The sequence below is a fragment of the Ranitomeya variabilis genome, chromosome 8 (genome assembly GCF_051348905.1).
Source record: "Ranitomeya variabilis isolate aRanVar5 chromosome 8, aRanVar5.hap1, whole genome shotgun sequence".
NCBI classification, from domain to species: domain Eukaryota; kingdom Metazoa; phylum Chordata; class Amphibia; order Anura; family Dendrobatidae; genus Ranitomeya; species Ranitomeya variabilis.
In genome coordinates this window covers 173676250-173697520 of record NC_135239.1, presented here as the reverse complement: position 1 = coordinate 173697520, position 21271 = coordinate 173676250, and the positions used below count along the sequence as shown (strand labels likewise).

Genomic DNA, 21271 nt, shown 5'->3' with positions numbered 1-21271 from the left:
GCCATCCGCCCCCACCTGGAGATCACTCGCGCTGTTCGGGGAGAGGCAGGAACCGGGCGCTACGTCCTGAGGACCTCTGGCCTGGAGAGGAGACCACGGAGTCTTTGTGAGGGACACGAGGGGAGGCTGAGTGGGAGCTGTGGACCGCAGACCCCGGCACAAAGAGCGGGCCCTCTTCAGAGTGGTAAAGGCTAAACCCCTCCGGAATGGAAGGTAAGACGCTCCAGTGTAATCTCTAGTGGCCCCACAGCAATCCCCTAGGACTGTGAGGAGGAGATCCCTCTCAGGAAAAGCTGGGTTTCACTCTTATCTGCAGGAATTAAACTTCACTCTACAAACCCTAATAAGGCTGAATACCTGCAGTCCCTCCTATATTCCAGTCACATACCATTGAAAAAACTCTATACTAATGGCACACGGAATGTCTTGAGGGGACTGCAATTGTGCCCAGCTGGATAACATTACTTTTAGCTGCATCAACATGCACATCCTATAACTTCCCATGACAACTTATTATGGGGAATCTAACATCTGAATCACAAATGCCATCTATTTAAGGATTATTTAAGCCTTTATTAACAACAGACACGAGACTCTTATTAACTTCTGAAAACCGTCTTTATTCCACAGACCCACCATAGGTGAAACAAAATTAAAGCAAGAGCACCACCTAGTGGCGACTGAGGCGCAATGGAGTAAAACTTCTTTTGGCTACTCTTTATATTCTCTGTCTACTCTGAAAATCCTCGGAAAAGCTTGCTCTGGGACCCGCTGATTTCAGGAGAATTATATATTAAAATACCTGATACATCTGTGAAAAAAAAAAAAAAAAGACTATGGTCAAAATTGGACGCAATACGGATTGCCCAAATCGCAGTGGACAACCACCAAATAAAAACATGGAAAAATTTATCACAAAACCTGGTGGCTCAAAACAACATTCACCACGTAATAGAGACAACACGGAAGAACTGGAGTCCAGGGATTGGGAGGAGGATTCCTCTACATCCGAAGATGCGGATAAACCCATATCAAGAAATTTTATCAAAAATATCCTATCTGCCACTTCGGCACCAATTTCGAAAGACCTCTCTCTCTGAAATCAAAAAAGATATTCAACATATTGGCAATAGGGTGGAAGAGCTAGAGGGGACCCAAGCAAAACTCACGACCTATGCTAATTCCCTTTCATCTGGACTTCAGTATCATGAAGATCACCTCAATACCATGTACATCGCATTAGAAGACAAAGAAAATAGAAACAGAAGGAACTATTTGAGAATACGAGGAATACCCGAAGCCCCCGATCAGGAAGATGTATCGGCTATACTACAAGAACTCTTCCTCCCGTTGCTAGAATTAAAGGAAGGCGAAGTCATTATCTTAGAAAGAGCTCATAGAGCATTAAAACCCAAACCTAAAACTTCAGAGCGTCCGAAAGACATCATCTGTAAGATTATGGACTTCCGCATGAAAGAAAAAATTGTAAGGAAGGCTAGATCACTTGAAACTCTGAAATACAAAACCTCGACAATCCAGATTTTTCAAGACCTCGCCCCTACAACCCTTGCCAAAAGATACATATTAAGACCACTAACTGACATCCTAAAAGAGAGACGCTTCCTATTTCGTTGGCTCTTTCCATTTGGTCTACTCATCACCGCTAATGGTAGGAGATGCATACTTGACTGATGTCTGAAGATGACTTAATTGTGTGAGGAACTCAACATTCAATTGGAAAAACTTCCAGATTTGAGAACAGTTCACACCAATCTTCAATTCCCAGATCTCCCAGATCACGAACCCTGGAAAACTGCTGAAAATCCTAGAGAGCAAAGATCTAGAAAACGCCAAAGGAAAGCCTAGCGCTGAACTTAAGTAACATACGGAAGATCTCCTGATTGCCTAACCTATAGGAACAAAGACATTGAAAGAAAAAACAAGACGTTTTATTATCTCGTTCTGAAGAAGGGTGCATTTCCTACTTAATATTTTATATGTTTTAAAATGGGGAAAAGAAAAAAAGACCCTAGAAAATTTCAGATTATTTGATTGTTTATAGACTTCCTTCATATGACGGTTCTATTAATAACTATACATAGAGTTTCTCGTGTATAGATAGATAGTTTAGATGCCATGTTTTTATTATTCTCTACTAGTTATTACCAGTTGGGTACTACCTTTTGAACTAAATGACTCTAATACATGTGTACGGGCAACATGCCCCTGTTTTTGTTTTAAAGTTAATGTTCTCTCATCTTTCTTTTCTATCCTTTACTCTTCCCCCCCCCGCCTAACCTATCCCTGCCGACAAATGATTCTACATCGTCCTCGGAGTCCCAACCTTATTCAGATGTGAAATGACTGACTCCACTCGAGCGACATCCATTGCGTCGTACAATGTAAGAGGTCTAAACGCACCAATCAAGAGAGCCCAGGTACTCGCACACATCAAAAAATTGGGGGTAGATATTATATTACTACAAGAAACCCACTTCATCCAAGACAAGCTCCCTAATTTCGACAAACATTATTACAACACATGGTTTCACTCCTTTTTGACTTCCAGGAAATCCAGAGGAGTAGCGATAGCTACATCTAAAAGCACTCCCTTTCAGATGTTAGACACCTTCAGTGACAAGGAGGGCAGGTTTATTTTCATTAAAGGTAAAATTGCACACACACTAGTAACAATAGGTAATATCTATGCGCCCAATATCAAACAAGACACTTGGTTTTCTAGAGTAATGAAAGAAATAGACAGCTTTGTCGAGGGTACACTAATAATAGGAGGAGACTTAAACGTGCCCCTAGACCCAGCTGTCGACTCATCTACGGGAAGATCCAACATCCCCAAGAGAGCGCTTAAACGGATCCGCTCAATCCTAAACTTAAATCAACTAATTGACACATGGAGGTACTTCCACCCCACTACCAAAGATTTCACTCATTTTTCCCAGGCACAATTGTCCTACGGCCGTATAGATTACCTCTTCATCCCATTCCAAATGTTCCCACTGGTGAGGGATATCCGAATCACCCCAAATGTTCACTCAGACCACTCGATTTTAATTAGTGAGATACTGATAGGCCACAGGCCTAAAAACATGGTATGGAGGCTTAACGAGACCCTACTGACTGACAAGTTGTCTAAGGAAAAAACAATAACAAAACTTAGAGAATTCTTTGAGATTAAAGTACAAGATGACATTCCTTTCTCAACGGTGTGGGAAGCACATAAGGCAGTACTAAGGGGGGAAATGATCTCCATGGCCTCATATAAAAACAGAATGAGACGAACAGAAGTTAACTCCCTCTATAAGGAGATTCAGACTCTAGAACATAGTCACAAAACAACGCTAAACCCTTAGATACTGACTTTATTTTCACAAAAAAGACAAGCACTAAGAGATCTTCTAAACCAAGACTCATTGAAAATCTATTCCAAATGGAAAAATAAAATGTTTGCACACGGTGATAAAATGTCTAAATTCATGGTAACAATGATCAAAAAACGGAAAGCAAGATCTTTAATATACTCCTTAAAAACTTCAAATGGGGTTGTGTCTAAAAATCCGGAAGCGATTGCTTCCGCATTCAGAGACTACTATGCTTCACTATACAATATACGTCCTGATGAGAGTAACGACCAATTAAATGATAGAAAGATTGAGATCAAAGCGTTCCTTAACTCATTAAAACTCCCATCCCTCGACGAAGTCCAACAGTCTACATTAGTGGCCCCCTTCACAATAAATGAGCTCCGGTCCACCCTGTCGGGCAGTCCAATGGGTAAAAGTCCAGGGCCAGATGGCTTTCCAACCTCTTACTACAAGACCTTCCAGGAAATCCTGTCTCCCTTGCTCTTGAAGCTTTTTAATGAGACATTGGGAGGTTCACCCTTCTCAAAACAAACATTAGAAGCTCATATCTCTCTTATCCACAAAGAGGGTAAGGGTACTGTCACACAGTGCAATTTTGATCGCTACGACGGTACGATTCGTGACGTTCTAGCGATATCGTTACGATATCGCAGTGTCTGACACGCTACTGCGATCAGACATCACGCTGAGAATCGTACGTCGTAGCAGATCGTTTGGAACTTTCTTTCGTCGCTTGATCACCCGCTGACATCGCTGGATCGTTGTGTGTGACAGCGATCCAGCGATGTGTTCGCTTGTAACCAGGGTAAACATCGGGTAACTAAGCGCAGGGCCGCGCTTAGTAACCCGATGTTTACCCTGGTTACCAGCGTAAACGTTAAAAAAAACAAACAGTACATACTCACATTCCGGTGTCTGTCCTCCGGCGTCTCAGCTTCTCTGCACTGTGTGAGCGCCTGCCGGCCGGAAAGCGAGCACAGCGGTGACGCGGTGACGTCACCGCTCTGCTTTCCGGCTATGGTGCTTACACAGTGGAGAGAAGCTGAGACGCCGGGGACAGACACTGGAATGTAAGTATGTACTGTTTGTTTTTTTAACGTTTACGATGGTAACCAGGGTAAACATCGGGTTACTAAGCGCGGCCCTGCGCTTAGTTACCCGATGTTTACCCTGGTTACCCGGGGACTTCGGCATCGCTCCAGCGCCGTGATTGCAAAGTGTGACCGCAGTCTACGACGCTGGAGCGATAATCATACGACGCTGCGACGTCACGGATCGTGCCGTCGTAGCGACGAAAATTGTACTGTGTGACAGTACCCTTAGGATCCTGAGTTATGCAGTAACTATAAGCCGATTTCTCTATTAAATAATGACCTAAAACGGTTTGCAAAAATGATTGCCAACCGGGTCAACTCAGTATTAGATTCTTTGATTTCGCCAGAACAGACGGGTTTCGTGAGGGGTAGAGAGGGCAGAGACAATTCTCTGAAAGTGTTATACTTAATGCAACATGCTCTCACCCACAACGAACCGTTGGTCTTGTTGGGTACAGATGCCGAGAAGGCGTTCGACAGGGTGGACTGCACTTTCATGCGGGAGACCCTCAGTCATTTTGGATTCCCCCCAGCCCTGATAAAGGCTATCTTCCAGATGTATGACTCTCCCACTGCTAAAGTGAGAGTGAATGGGGACTTTACCTCTTCCTTTGAAATCAAGAGCTGTCCCCTTTCGCCCACACTATTCATTCTTTCAATCGAGACCCTAATTCAAAATACCACACAACATCCAGACATTGAAGGAGTCCAAATCAATGGGACCTCACATACAGTAGCAGCCTTTGCTGACGACCTGTTACTTACTCTGACTAACCCTAATAAAGAAATTACAGTAGTACTAGAACTGTTCGAGAGGTTTGGAAGACTCTCAAACTTCAAAATAAATCTGGATAAATCTGAGGCAATGAATATAAATATAGACCACAAGATTATTAGCGACATTAAAACCAAATTCCCCATAAAATGGAACTCGAGATTTATCAAATATTTAGGGATTAAATTAAGCCCTCACTGGCACCTACTTTTCTCACTTAATTATACCCCATTACTCAAAACCACAGTAGAACTAACAAAGATGTGGAGAGCCCCTTATGTTTCTTGGATGGGGAGGAAAAACCTGTTGAAGGGGTTTGTGCTCCCTAAGTTTAGTTACATATCTTGAATGCTACCAATATCTGTCCCCAACGAGTTCTTCCAAAAAGTCCGCACAGTCTTTGGGAAATATATTTGGAGAGACTCTAGACCCAGACTCAATTACATAATGCTTTCACTCCCCAGATCTAGGGGAGGAATGGGAGCTCCTGATCCCCAAAAATACCACACTGCGGCGACTCTATCCTTACTAATAGATTGGTGGAGGGATAACCCCAATAAACTTTGGACACAAATTGCAGATACTACGGTCCCAGTCCCTCTGCACACTATACTTCATGTCTCTAAAGAATTCATATACAACTTAAAAATCCCAAATGCCATAACTAAAAATTTGATTCGGACTTGGTCCAAATACTCTCAACTGTTAATGCCCTTACCATCTCCACTGATTAGAGTAATAGATTTGCCTGGTCTTTATCCGAACGGTTCTCAAACCATGGATTCTGACCCCCTATACAGGATTAGAGACAACCTAGAATGTATAATGACAGATGGTACTCTACTTCCACTGAGGGAGTTACAAACAAAATTCCCTCAATATCATTTAAATTTTCATTACTATAACAGACTCAAGATCGCTATAAAATCCTACCTCAGCGCAGGTATCATCAACAGGGAGTTAAAAACTTTTGAGAAACTCCTAGCCCAACAGAAACTTTCAAAAGGTGTACTAACCAAAATCTACCAAATAATCATAATCAACTCAACCCCAATCAAACGAGCCTTCATCTCCAATTGGGAAAAAGACCTGGGTATTGTTCTACAAGACCGGGAAGTAGACCAAATTTATAAAAACTCACATGGCCCATCAAGCTGCATCAGAGTACAGGAAAACTCATACAAAATCGTCACCCGATGGTACACCACCCCAATCTTACCCCACCTATGGTATCCTAACTCCTCAGTCACCTGCTGGAGATGCTCTAAGGATATAGGGACTTTTTTACATATGTGGTGGTCATGCGATAACATACAAGCCTTCTGGAAGGTAATATTGACATACATACCGTATTTCGCGGACTATAAGACGCACCGGACCATAAGGCGCACCCCAAATTTGGGGTGAAAATTGCAGAAAAAAAGATTTTTTATAAGATGGGGGTCCGTCTTATTGTCCGAATTTACAGTATCTTACCTGAGGGCTGGCGGTGGCAGAGCAGGGTCACAAGAGGCATGGTGTCGGCAGAGGTGGGGTGATGCGGTACGGCGTGCACCTGAGCAGGGTCCCTTCCTGCTTAGGTGGGCGACGCCACGGCCTGGTGTCCATGGAAGGGTTGCAGCAGTGGTTACCGGCACAGGTGCTGGGATGAGGAGGAGCAGTGAGAGGTATGGCGTGAGAGGGGTCCCTTTCCCCGGTGAGGTGATGAAAGGATCTCGTGGGCACATGGACTGGAGATGATGGAGGTAGTGGTGTACATTGTGAAGCAAGTATTCCACAGGAGCTCATATGTCTGAGTCCTTGCCGCTTCCCGGCGCTCCTCAGCGCAATAATTATTTCAGAAGCCGGTAATAAGTGAGGAGCTCCGCTACCGAGACACAGCCGCCATGACCGGACACTGCGGGAAAAGCGCCTCTGTACTGCTGCGAGCCCTGCTGGAGGTGGAGAGCCGGCCGTGCCATGCTGTGCTGAGGAGCGCCGGGAAGCGGCAAGGACTCAGACATCTGATCTCCTGTGGAATACTCGCTTCACAATGTACACCACTACCTCCATCATCTCCAGTCCATGTGCCCACGAGATCCTTCCTGAACCTTGCTGCACCCATCCTGGGAAGCAAAAGGATGGAGTACGGTATACAGAGTCCAAAGTCCCGGTGAGGTGATGCAGCAGCCCGGTAATGCAGCAAAGCCGGGTGAATCCTGTTGATATCGGTGGGCGCGGCCATCTTCCTGAGGCCGCGCGTTCGCAGATAGAGCTCTGCTGCCCGGGGCTTCAGGAAAATGGCCGCCGCGATCCCCATCTGCGCACGCGCGGCATCCCGCGGCCATTTTCCTGAAGCCCCGGGCAGCAGAGCTCCATCTGCGAACGCGCGGCCTCAGGAAGATGGCCGCGCCCACCGATAACAACAGGATTCACCCGGCTCTGCTGCCTTACCGGGCTGCTGCATCACCTCACCGGGAAAAGGGACCCCGCTCACTGCGCCTCCTCATCTCCGCACCTCTGCTGCCACACCTCTGCCGCCGCACCTCTGCCGCCACGGTAAGCCTGCATTGCGACTATTAGACGCACCCCCCATTTTCCCCCCTTTTTTTGGGGGGAAAAAGTGCGTCTTGTAGTCCGAAAAATACGGTAACTAAGATTTGCAAACTATTAGGCCCTCCGTCTCTGTCACTTATCTTCCTGAATTGGTCAGGGGATAATGCCAAATATAGAAATAAATCTTTACTTGCATTTTTGCTTGCAGCAGCCAAACTTCTTATCCCCTCCCACTGGTTATCCAGGGGTTGTCCGAACCTCTCGGATTGGGTACACAAAGTAGACCAACTCTACTACATAGAGGAAATCACTGCATATACCTATTTCTCGCAAGATAAATTCTTCAAAACCTGGGCCCCCTGGAAAGCTTTTAGAGTGAGTGATGAGTACCTGACAATCACAAATGACCAATAAATGTCTTAAGTTTTCAAATATTTAAAGACATAACTACAAACATCCTGATTGGACTCCTGATATTACCCATATCTCTTTTACAACTCGGCAGACAGCACCTCCACTTGAGGTGAAAATTTCCTACCACACTATTTCCCACCCTTCTCTTATCTTTTCCCCCACTATATTCTTCATGGAATGCAACAGGTGTCCCATCCTTGATGTTCCATTATCTTGCCAAATGTAATCATTTACTTATCCTAATCGGTTTCGGATGAGATGTATTCCAAATATTTTAGGAATTTTCATGTTAAATGTTAGTCTTTACTGGTTTTGTCTCAAAAACGAGTCATCGATTACATCAAGAATTCACCTTTTTCTAAATAAAATTGTATGTATGTCATGTTTCTTACATTAAACCTAATAAAAAGATGTTTAAAACAAAAAAAAAAAAAAAAAAAAAAGAAAAGCTGAGCACATGGATAAGAGAGAACCAGTACATGGAGTCTGGAACTTGCAGCAGAGATATGATTTATAGAAGAAACATATGAAATCAGGAACTTGCATTAGGGATATGGTTAACCACAGGATAATGTATTGGCAAACTAGTAACTTGCTTACAGAGATGCAGGACACACATAAATACTAGAAATGTATTGGCAAATTGGTAACTTGCTTGCATTACCTTGATAACAGAAACTAATGTGAACAGTAATGAGGAAAATTACAAAAAGTCAGTAATCTGGAATTTTGATGGCAGATGTTTAGCTCAAGAGGCAGGTCCCTAGTAGCTTTTCCCTGCTTCACTCCTCTTTCCCTGTGTGCACAAATAGGAAGAGACCTGTCAGTTGTCTTTTCCCTGCCCCACTCCAGTTAACTGACAGGACTCTCCCCATGTACACACCAAACATGTAGTTCCTGGCTGGTTTTTCAAAGTATGCATTCTCTAAAACACTGAAGAATTTCATTGTGAAACATACCTGCTTGCAATTGCGCAGACAATGACTGATTCATGTTATCCGTAGTTCAAGCAGTAGCATGAACCTGATTTGTTCTCTTTAAAGGGAATCTGTCAGTAGGATCAACCCTCTTGAGCAGTTATATGGACATGTAGGTCTTAGGAATGATACCTTACTGTTAGATTCGCTTTAAAGGGAATTTTCACCCCTTTTAAAAAAGACATGCAATAGGGTCTATAACAAAAGAATATGGATATTTGGGCACTGCAGCCAATCACTGGCACCAGTCACATGCCAGATGTTGCCGGGAGAGGAAATACAGAGACTGGCTGAGGACCCTGCAATGTTAGGAGCAAAGTGATAGTTTGTAAGGTAATTGTGGAAAAATACCTTTATTAATTTCTAAATCTAAGTAGGCATAAATTAAAGGAGATGTACAAGCACATCACAACATATTGATAACCATTCTTTATGATGAGTCAACAATATCAATCGATGGAGGTCCGACACCTGACACCTCCACAAACAGGAGCATGTATTAATCACTGACAGTATGATATCAGTCATGTGTGTTTGACTCGGAGGCATTTCAGAGAAAAACATATTTTAAAGGCCGCCTTTCCAACTAGTCTTCCATGTGACTTGGATCCCGTTGGCTTCTCCCCACCCATTCCACTTGATTGATAGGTCTCTCTTTCTTGGGTGTTAGAGACCTGTCGTTCAGGTAGAGACCTGACAGTCATTGGCAGTGGGTGGGAAGAAGTCATTTGGGATCCATCTGTCTGACTAATCTCCCATTGATCAAGCAGCATGTATCAGCTGTCAGGCTTCCTTCAAATACAGTGACTCACAGGTCACACGATCTATAATTGTAATCTTACTCTTTCCTTTTGTTCTCCACCAGATACCGGCCAGCTCTGGTGATGTCCTCTGTTGTGAATTTGGATTCTGGGCTCCCCCGGTGGCTACTGGTGGAATTGAACTGGTGTCTTCATCTTCTCTGTTCACCTGTTCCCATCAAGATGTGGGAGTCGCTATATAACCTTGCTGCTCTGTTAGTTTCTTGCCGGTCAACAATGTTATCAGAAGCCTCTCTGTGCTTGTTCCTGCTCCTAGACAACTACTAGATAAGTTGGACTCTTGTCCATGTTTGTTTTTGCATTTTGTTCCAGTTCACAGCTGTAGTTTCGTTACTGTGTCTGGAAAGCTCTTGTGAACGGGAATTGCCACTCTGGTGTTATGAGTTAATGCCAGAGTTTTAAAGTAATTTCTGGATGGTGTTTTTTGATAGGGTTTTCAGCTGACCATGAAAGTGTCCTTTCTGTCTTCTGCTATGTAGTAAGTGGACCTCAAATTTGCTAAACCTATTTTCATACTACGTTTGTTATTTCATCTCAACTCACCGCCAATACATGTGGGGGGCCTCTGTCTCCTTTCGGGGTATTTCTCTAGAGGTGAGCTAGGACTAATATTTTCCTCTGCTAGCTTTATTTAGTCCTCCGGCTGGGCTGGGCATCTAGAATCAACGTAGGCATGCTACCCGGCCACTGCTAGTTGTGCGTTAGGTTTAGTTCATGGTCAGCTCAGTTCCCATCTTCCAAGAGCTAGTTCCTATATATGCTTATGCTATGTTCTCTTGCCATTGAGATCATGACAGTTTGACCGGCCAGCAAAGTGTTAATTGTTTGGGCTGAAGCAGGAGAAAAAGAAGTGTTGAAGGGAAATTTTTTTTTTTTTTTCCCCTCAGAGTTTTGCTGCCTAGCCCTTAATTGCTGTCTAGCTGCTTCTTACCTCCTCTTAACCCTTGAATGGCTCTGTGTCCACCTGTTTGTAATGGATCTTCAGAGTGTAACTGCAGGTTTGAATAATCTCGCCACGAAGGTACAAAATTTGCAAGATTTTGTTTGTCATGCACCTGTATCTGAGCCGAGAATTCCTTTGCCGGAATTTTTCTCGGGGAATAGATCCGGGTTTCAGAATTTTCGAAATAATTGCAAATTATTTTTGTCTCTGAAATCTCGCTCTGCCGGAGACCCTGCACAGCAGGTCAGGATTGTGATTTCCTTGCTCCGGGGCGACCCTCAAGACTGGGCTTTTTCATTGACACCAGGAGATCCTGCGTTGCTCAATGTGGATGCGTTTTTTCTGGCCTTGGGGTTGCTTTATGACGAACCTCATTTGGAGCTTCAGGCAGAAAAAACTTTGATGTCCCTATCTCAGGGGCAAGATGAAGCGGAAATTTACTGCCAAAGATTCCGTAAATGGTCTGTGCTTACTCAGTGGAATGAGTGCGCCCTGGCGGCGACTTTCAGAGAGGGTCTCTCTGATGCCATTAAGGATGTTATGGTGGGGTTCCCTGTGCCTGCGGGTCTGAATGAGTCCATGACAATGGCTATTCAGATCGATAGGCGTTTGCGGGAGCGCAAACCAGTGCACCATCTGGCGGTGTCCACTGAGAAGTCGCCAGAGAGTATGCAGTGTGATAGAATTCTGTCCCGAAGCGAGCGGCAGAATTTTAGACGGAAAAATGGGTTGTGTTTCTATTGTGGTGATTCTACTCATGTTATATCAGCATGCTCTAAGCGCACTAAAAAGCTTGGTAAATCTGTTTCCATTTGCACCTTACCGTCTAAATTTATTCTATCTGTGACCCTGATTTGCTCTTTGTCATCTATTACCACGGACGCCTATGTCGACTCTGGCGCCGCTTTGAGTCTTATGGATTGGTCCTTTGCCAAACGCTGTGGGTATGATTTAGAGCCTTTGGAGACTCCTATTCCTCTGAAGGGGATTGACTCCACCCCATTGGCTAATAATAAACCACAATACTGGACACAAGTAACTATGCGTATTAATCCGGATCACCAGGAGATTATTCGCTTTCTGGTGCTGTATAATCTACATGATGATTTGGTGCTAGGATTGCCTTGGCTGCAATCTCACAACCCAGTCCTCGACTGGAGAGCTATGTCTGTGTTGAGCTGGGGATGTAAGGGGGCTCATGGGGATGTACCTGTGGTTTCCATTTCATCATCCATTCCCTCTGAAATTCCTGAGTTCCTGTCTGACTATCGTGACGTCTTTGAAGAATCCAAGCTTGGTTCGTTACCTCCGCACCGAGAGTGCGATTGTGCCATAGATTTAATCCCGGGTAGTAAATACCCAAAGGGTCGTTTATTTAATCTGTCTGTGCCTGAACATGCTGCTATGCGAGAATATATAAAGGAGTCCTTGGAAAAGGGACATATTCGTCCATCGTCATCTCCCTTAGGAGCCGGTTTTTTCTTTGTGTCAAAAAAAGACGGCTCTTTGAGACCATGTATTGATTATCGGCTTTTGAATAAAATCACTGTTAAATATCAATACCCATTGCCGTTGCTGACTGATTTGTTTGCTCGCATAAAGGGGGCCAAGTGGTTCTCTAAGATTGACCTTCGTGGGGCGTATAATTTGGTGCGAATCAGGCAGGGGGATGAGTGGAAAACCGCATTTAATACGCCCGAGGGCCACTTTGAGTATTTAGTGATGCCTTTTGGTCTTTCTAATGCTCCGTCAGTTTTCCAGTCCTTTATGCATGATATTTTTCGCGATTATTTGGATAAATTTATGATTGTGTATCTGGATGATATTCTGATTTTTTCGGATGACTGGGACTCTCATGTCCAGCAAGTCAGGAGGGTTTTTCAGGTTTTGCGGTCTAATTCTTTGTGTGTGAAGGGTTCTAAGTGTGTTTTTGGGGTACAGAGGATTTCCTTTTTGGGATATATTTTTTCCCCCTCTTCCATTGAAATGGATCCTGTCAAGGTTCAAGCTATTTGTGATTGGACGCAGCCCTCTTCTCTTAAGAGTCTTCAGAAATTTTTGGGCTTTGCTAACTTTTATCGTCGATTTATTGCTGGTTTTTCGGATATTGCTAAGCCATTGACCGATTTGACTAAGAAGGGTGCTGATGTTGCTGATTGGTCCCCTGATGCTGTGGAGGCCTTTCGGGAGCTTAAGCGCCGTTTTTCCTCTGCCCCTGTGTTGCGTCAGCCTGATGTTGCTCTACCTTTTCAGGTTGAGGTCGACGCTTCTGAGATCGGAGCTGGGGCAGTGTTGTCGCAGAAAAGTTCTGACTGCTCCGTGATGAGGCCTTGTGCCTTCTTTTCCCGTAAATTTTCGCCCGCTGAGCGGAATTATGATGTTGGGAATCGGGAGCTTTTGGCCATGAAGTGGGCTTTTGAGGAGTGGCGCCATTGGCTTGAGGGGGCCAGACATCAGGTGGTGGTATTGACTGACCACAAAAATTTGATTTATCTTGAGACCGCCAGGCGCCTGAATCCTAGACAGGCGCGCTGGTCATTATTTTTCTCTCGGTTTAATTTTGTGGTGTCATACCTACCGGGTTCTAAGAATGTTAAGGCGGATGCCCTTTCTAGGAGTTTTGAGCCTGACTCGCCTGGTAACTCTGAGCCCACAGGTATCCTTAAGGATGGAGTGGTATTGTCAGCCGTTTCTCCAGACCTGCGGCGGGCCTTGCAGGAGTTTCAGGCGGAGAGACCTGATCGTTGCCCACCTGATAAACTGTTTGTTCCTGATGATTGGACCAGTAGAGTCATCTCTGAGGTTCATTCTTCTGCGTTGGCAGGTCATCCTGGCATTTTTGGTACCAGGGATTTGGTGGCAAGGTCCTTCTGGTGGCCTTCCCTGTCACGAGATGTGCGAGGCTTTGTGCAGTCTTGTGACGTTTGTGCTCGGGCCAAGCCTTGTTGTTCTCGGGCTAGTGGATTATTGTTGCCCTTGCCTATTCCTAAGAGGCCTTGGACGCACATCTCGATGGATTTTATTTCAGATCTGCCTGTTTCTCAGAAGATGTCTGTCATCTGGGTGGTGTGTGACCGTTTTTCTAAGATGGTCCATTTGGTTCCTCTGCCCAAGTTACCTTCTTCTTCCGAGTTGGTTCCTCTGTTTTTTCAAAATGTTGTTCGTTTGCATGGTATTCCTGAGAATATCGTTTCTGACAGAGGGACCCAATTCGTGTCTAGATTTTGGCGGGCATTCTGTGCTAGGATGGGCATAGATTTATCTTTTTCGTCCGCTTTCCATCCTCAGACGAATGGCCAGACCGAGCGGATTAATCAGACCCTGGAGACATATCTGAGGTGTTTTGTGTCTGCTGACCAGGATGATTGGGTTGCTTTTTTGCCATTGGCGGAGTTCGCTCTCAATAATCGGGCCAGCTCTGCCACTTTGGTGTCCCCGTTTTTCTGTAATTCGGGGTTTCATCCTCGATTTTCCTCTGGTCAGGTGGAATCTTCGGATTGTCCTGGAGTGGATGCTGTGGTGGAGAGATTGCATCAGATCTGGGGGCAGGTGGTGGACAATTTGAGGTTGTCCCAGGAGAAGACTCAGCTTTTTGCCAACCGCCACCGTCGTGTTGGTCCTCGGCTTTCTGTTGGGGATTTGGTGTGGTTGTCTTCTCGTTTTGTCCCTATGAGGGTCTCTTCTCCTAAGTTTAAGCCTCGGTTTATCGGCCCGTATAAGATATTGGAGATTCTTAACCCTGTTTCCTTCCGTTTGGACCTCCCTGCATCCTTTTCTATTCATAACGTTTTTCATCGGTCATTATTGCGCAGGTATGAGGTACCGGTTGTGCCTTCCGTTGAGCCTCCTGCTCCGGTGTTGGTTGAGGGTGAGTTGGAGTACGTTGTGGAGAAAATCTTGGACTCTCGTGTTTCCAGACGGAGACTCCAGTATCTGGTCAAGTGGAAGGGATACGGCCAGGAGGATAATTCTTGGGTGAATGCATCTGATGTTCATGCCTCCGATCTGGTTCGTGCCTTTCATAGGGCCCATCCTGATCGCCCTGGTGGTTCTGGTGAGGGTTCGGTGCCCCCTCCTTGAGGGGGGGGTACTGTTGTGAATTTGGATTCTGGGCTCCCCCGGTGGCTACTGGTGGAATTGAACTGGTGTCTTCATCTTCTCTGTTCACCTGTTCCCATCAAGATGTGGGAGTCGCTATATAACCTTGCTGCTCTGTTAGTTGCTTGCCGGTCAACAATGTTATCAGAAGCCTCTCTGTGCTTGTTCCTGCTCCTAGACAACTACTAGATAAGTTGGACTCTTGTCCATGTTTGTTTTTGCATTTTGTTCCAGTTCACAGCTGTAGTTTCGTTACTGTGTCTGGAAAGCTCTTGTGAACGGGAATTGCCACTCTGGTGTTATGAGTTAATGCCAGAGTTTTAAAGTAATTTCTGGATGGTGTTTTTTGATAGGGTTTTCAGCTGACCATGAAAGTGTCCTTTCTGTCTTCTGCTATGTAGTAAGTGGACCTCAAATTTGCTAAACCTATTTTCATACTACGTTTGTTATTTCATCTCAACTCACCGCCAATACATGTGGGGGGCCTCTGTCTCCTTTCGGGGTATTTCTCTAGAGGTGAGCTAGGACTAATATTTTCCTCTGCTAGCTTTATTTAGTCCTCCGGCTGGGCTGGGCATCTAGAATCAACGTAGGCATGCTACCCGGCCACTGCTAGTTGTGCGTTAGGTTTAGTTCATGGTCAGCTCAGTTCCCATCTTCCAAGAGCTAGTTCCTATATATGCTTATGCTATGTTCTCTTGCCATTGAGATCATGACAGTCCTCTGACTGCTGCTGACTTTACTACCGATTCATGCTTGCCACATACTTCTACAGCTCAGCCCAACCTCTATAGCGGTATAAATATAGTCAAACATCGAACCCGACGTATATATGCCTGGCAGCACTAAGGAACAGGGGATGACTCCCCTTTCTATCCATATAAGTGACTTCGTTACCAGTTAAATATGCACATGCATCCAGTGATAAACCTGTATCTACATACTGAACAGATGCCTTTTTAAATTAGGATTACCCCCAGGGCCATACATATGAATCATGGGGCTCCATAGCAAAAATTAAGATTGGGCCCCACTCCCTTATCTCGCAAAAAAAGTATTTTCCTGAATAGTTGGGGATAATGGAGCATAGATGCAGGCACAGAAGTGCATACATTCCAAGTGAGACACCAGAACAAATAAATCGGAGCCATAGTTCTTAATTAATTTGTGCCGGGACTGCAAACCCTGCACACTGCCATAGATTGTTCCTAAAGCAACAGAGAAATTAATTCCTACACTCCAGATGAACACCACCACAATCTGAACTTTTAGGCGCTGTTGAACCTCCTTCGCCAACAGTAATTACTTGCATATAAATGCGGCAAATTAGACTAATATATTGGATGTGTGGCGTCTGCAGCAGGGGGGGAAAGGCCTGCCTCCAGGACTGAAGAAAGGTATTTTCTGACAACTTACAAAACGGATTATTTCTGCAGTTACAGCACCCATAACTAAAAGAGCCACCATGTCAGATTGCAGCATTAGTGCTGCACAACGTGGCTCTTTTAGTTTCAAACGCCTGGGGGGGGGGTGACAGGTTCCCTTTAAGTGACTGTGTTCTTCAGTTCGCCTCACTATCCATTTCTCTCAGCAAACTTGTTTATTTAGCTATAACTGCATTTACTTCCTGGCCTAGACTTGCAGTTGACTCTCCATCTGCTGCAAGCATAAAGAACTCTTCTTTGGTGCTTTTCATACTGCAAACATTGCTGCAACAGTGTATATCTTCTCTAAAAGTAAGAATTCAGTCTGCCTGTTCACCACTGCTGTTTATGTCCCTACCAAAGACCATCTGTCTGCTGATAGCATACAACTCTGGTTTTAACCATTTGCTTGCTGCAAGTCCTGGACTGACTAATCATCTACAGAGTGCTGTGTTTCCTGGAGTTTCCTACTACTCTTATCTGGCTGATGTCCGATCCAATGTGCCATCGCCTTCCATCCGTTTCTCACCCTGACCTGAAGCTTAGATAATCCACCCATCAGGTCAGCCCCTAACAGTATGGGCATATTTGCTCCAACTTCTAACAAGCTGTGCTCCAGTGTGATCAACACGTAACCTTGGATAGATTTTTATTCCATAGGAGTAAACAGCTTTTAGCAATTAATATAGAACGTTGTATAACTTGTCATTAGTGCCTTTTCAGTAGCTATCTATGCACAAATAGGACATTTTCTTTTACCATCTAAAATATTATTTTTGTAATTTTAAGGGTCATCCACACTTCCATATTAAGGATTCATATGAATTCCATTTTTTCACTGTCAATATACTTAAAAGGTTTTGTTCACGCTTCATTTTTTAAAATATATATATATATATATATATTTTTATTTTTTTTTTTTATATGGATCAAGTTCCAATATACTCTTATGAGTGTTCTTAGCCCAAAGAAATCAAATCTTGGCAATACGTTATTTGTAGATATAGTATAATTTGTATAATTTGTGTCCTTTAGGAGCTGGATTTGAAACTTTTTAATATGGTCATAAATATTGTCACTGCTAACAGATGTACAGAGTAAGGAAGTGTAATGCAAAAAATAGAAAGCTATTGCAACACATACGCTACAAAATTATGTATAGAATATCTTACCTGGTCCATTTTTCTACCCCACATTGATCCACTTCTGTCTATAACATAAACTACATTTTTTGGAACACTAGTCAATTTAGGGGGAGCAAAAAAATGAACAAAATATCCATTCACAACCTGAAATGCAAACAAAGAAAAAATATATTATTTTTTTTTTTAACCAAAAGTGAATCTACACTAATAGGCAAACACAAATTGACTTACATGGGTAAGACATACAGTATAAGGCTATGTGCACATGCTAAATAAACACCAAAATAACGGAATTTTTGATTTGCAGTGTAAAAGTGATTTGCTGATCATATGTTCAGTCTTTTGATTGTCTTTTACCCTCATAAGGTTCCCAAAGATGTGAAGCCATTAAAATAAGTGACCTGACAAATGAAGTTGCACTCTGTAGTGCTAAAGCATGTAATTTTGAAATATGAATAGCATTACTGCTCTAAATAATAAGAAAAAATGGAGATACTTCGCACATAATTTGGCCAATTCATGCGTGCCCAGCAACCAACGACAAGGCGATCTCCGGTTTGCTGGGAACCTATCTGGAAGTGCCAGTCTTTTGTTATTTTCTTCAAAATGATTATTAAGCTTTAAAAAGTTTACCTGCTAAAATGCTGTTTGCCTGCAGTCACAATTAGGGAAAGTGTGCTGCACAGAGAATTAAACAGCTCTTTTTGTACACTCTACGGTCTTTTTTGCTGTGTTTTTTTCCTTGCAGTTTTTGAGCTGCGGTGCGTCTTTTTAAACCTACAGCATGTCAATTCTTTCAGTGTTTTGGCTGCGTTTTTTACCCATTCTATTGAATGCATTAAAAAACATCAAAAACGAGTGTAATGGATGCAGCATTTTTCATACAGAAAAAAATGCTGCAAAAAAGAGCTGTTTGAACATATCCTAATCCTAAAGAAGTTTTTCAGCTTTTCAAAATAACAGTTCATACTGTTATTAACATTGCATTAAGTTAATAGGTTATTCCCTATCAATTGAATAAAGGCTATCTTATTGCAGGGGCAGACATAAACATAAGAGAGACCCTGTCATGTCCCATGACTTGGGAATACAGTAGTGTATTATCAATGTATTGTTGTTGTTACACTGCTATGCAAGCAGGTTTGCCCCTTTTAGAAATTTGTCCTGTCTCTCTCTCTGTAGTCCAGCTCTGATGAAAGTAAACTCCTCATTTCTTCCTCATGTATCAGTGTTCATCATCTATCTTTGTCTGAGGTTCATCTCTGGTTCAGAATTGTCTTTTTTGCCTATTGCAGTTGTTGCTCAGTGTCCTCAATGTCCAGAATTTCTGCTTCTTGTGGGGGTATTCTCTGCCGTTTCGCCCTGGCCCTAAGAGTAGCGGCCCACGCAAAAATCTGCCACATGTTGGATTACTTGCTCCTGTTCTGCTTAGCCTTCTTCCTCAGTGCTACAGCCCCAGTCACTCTGTGTGGGCTAGCTCTGCTGCTGCTGTACTTTCTTCTGTGCTCTGGCCCCCCTGGATGCTAGATGCTGGGCCCACACTTCTGCAACATTATGTGGCACGGTGTAGCCCTGGGCTAGATAGCCCTAGTGCGCTACACAAGTGCCCCAGCCCTCACTGACTAAAACCGGGAAGACCTCTCTAACGCATCCCACCGTGCCCCTCCAACAGTTAACTATTTGCTTGCACTATCTATGAGCTATGAACATAAACATGCCCCCCATCTAGTGGCCATCTGGGGTAGTAAACTGTCCCGATTCAATACATACAAGTACAGTAGATGGTAATACATATGAGATGTAGCAGTACCAATATTACAAACAATGGTAATACATCTTAGTGGTGTAGCAATACTAATAAGTAGACATTCATTACAAACAGATTCATTACAAACAGATTTTCCTCATCTCCTTACACATCTGCAGTCCAGTTAAGCTATCTGATGAAGTTCCTTCACGTGAGTACTGGTTCTATACAGACATCCATGGAAATGCTGTCTCAAGAGCAACACACTCGCAGCCCAGTTATGGAGTCAGAATGACCCCTGTGTAAAAATAATATACTGTATGGGCCCTTTGTAGTAGCTCGTCTTAATGACAATGTTGCCTGTTTTGAAGGTGGAAATGGGCCCCATTATCTCTTTGGCTCCTGTTTGGCTGCACCAATGGTATGTCTGCCCCTGACTTACTGTTAAAGGGGGTCTGACCATTGGGATACCCACAGACCCACAAGAACAGGCACCTCTGCTAAATTCATTCTCCAGTGGCCTTCCAGAGATAGCCAAGAATCAGTGGGAGTTCCTGTTGTCAGACTCTCACCAATTAAAAAGTCAACCCCAATCCGATAGATTGGGAACAATATATGAAATTGGTATGACAACTTTTAATAACCCAAGTTTGCCCGTGTGAATTCTAATTATTTATTACACGTCACCTGTACGTTTCCAGGACTTTCTCTATTAACATCATAGGTCACCGTAAAATCTCCATCCAGTAAAGTGGTTGTACAGTTATCACATGAGCGTTGCTGGTCCATGGTGGGTTTAAAAGAGACATGACCCTGAAGACACCAAAGACATAAAGCCAAAATTATATTTATGTGACTATATAAGTCTACGTTCACATTTGCGGTCTGCGCCGCAGCGTCGCCGCATGCGTCATGCGCCCCTATATTTAACATGGGGGCGCATGGACATGCGTTGCACTTGCGTTTTGCGATGCATGCGTCACTGCGGCGCACGCGTCCGGGCGCAGAGGACGCAGCAAGTTGCATTTTTGCTGCGTCCAAAATCAACCAAAAAAAGGACGCATGTGGCGCAAAACGCAGCGTTGTGCATGCGTTTTGCTGCGTTTTTGTTTGCGTTGTGCGTTGCGTCGCCGACGCTGCGGCGCACAACGCAAATGTGAACGTAGCCTAACAACTCATATGATTAGCTCAATGATGATCTCACTTTATACAGTATCTTCCCAGATGCAGTGAACCTGAACACCCAACACATGGACTTCTAGTTATAGATCATGCTATTCTCTAAGCTTTATAACAAAATCAAGCATCTATACTTACACTATATGCCGACATATATAAACATACACAATGTATTATCCAAGCAGGCTCAGTACTGTACATGTGAGATTCGCATCTATCCATACTTGCATTTCACAACTTTTGTAGTTGGGTATAAATGATTACCTTTTCTCCAGAGAAAGATTTTTGAATCGCAGGTTGCAGATTATTTGTTAGAAAAGATGCTTGGGCATCTAGAAAGCTGATACCTTGAGGTTCGTTTATGTTTACTTCAATCTGAAATGCAAAGAATAAAAAATTACTGATTAACGTATATTTGTTTGAACTTGGTTCCATCACAGCCACAAAGCTTTGGTATGTGCACACATTTAGCATCTGCAGTAGATTTTTCTGCTGCCAAAAGCAAAGTGTTGGCTGGTGAAACGCTGCATAAAATATGCACAAATGCTAATTTATGCCACATCTTAGAACTGCTTTAGGATTTGGAAACCTTAAAATGGTTAGAACTAGCGACATGCTCATTCTTCTATAACCATGTCAAGCCCCAAGCCTGTTTTCACCTTCAGGATAAATTTTACTATTCTGATAAGTGTCACTTTACGTGGTAATAACTCTGGAATGTTTCTTAGTGATTCTG

At 43.7% G+C, this 21271-nt stretch overlaps 1 protein-coding gene across 1 annotated transcript in view; it reads right to left on the bottom strand.

Annotated features, from left to right (window-relative positions):
• The window catches only part of LOC143787842 (inter-alpha-trypsin inhibitor heavy chain H3-like), a 107606-nt gene that overhangs the window by 66540 nt on the left and 19795 nt on the right, over positions 1–21271 (bottom strand). Inside the window, exons 6-8 of the mRNA XM_077276943.1 lie at positions 20800–20910; positions 20044–20169; positions 17637–17753 (exon numbers count right to left, since the gene is read on the bottom strand). Of these exons, the coding sequence (XP_077133058.1) occupies positions 17637–17753; positions 20044–20169; positions 20800–20910 (354 nt within the window). The remainder of the gene's footprint in view (positions 1–17636; positions 17754–20043; positions 20170–20799; positions 20911–21271) is intronic.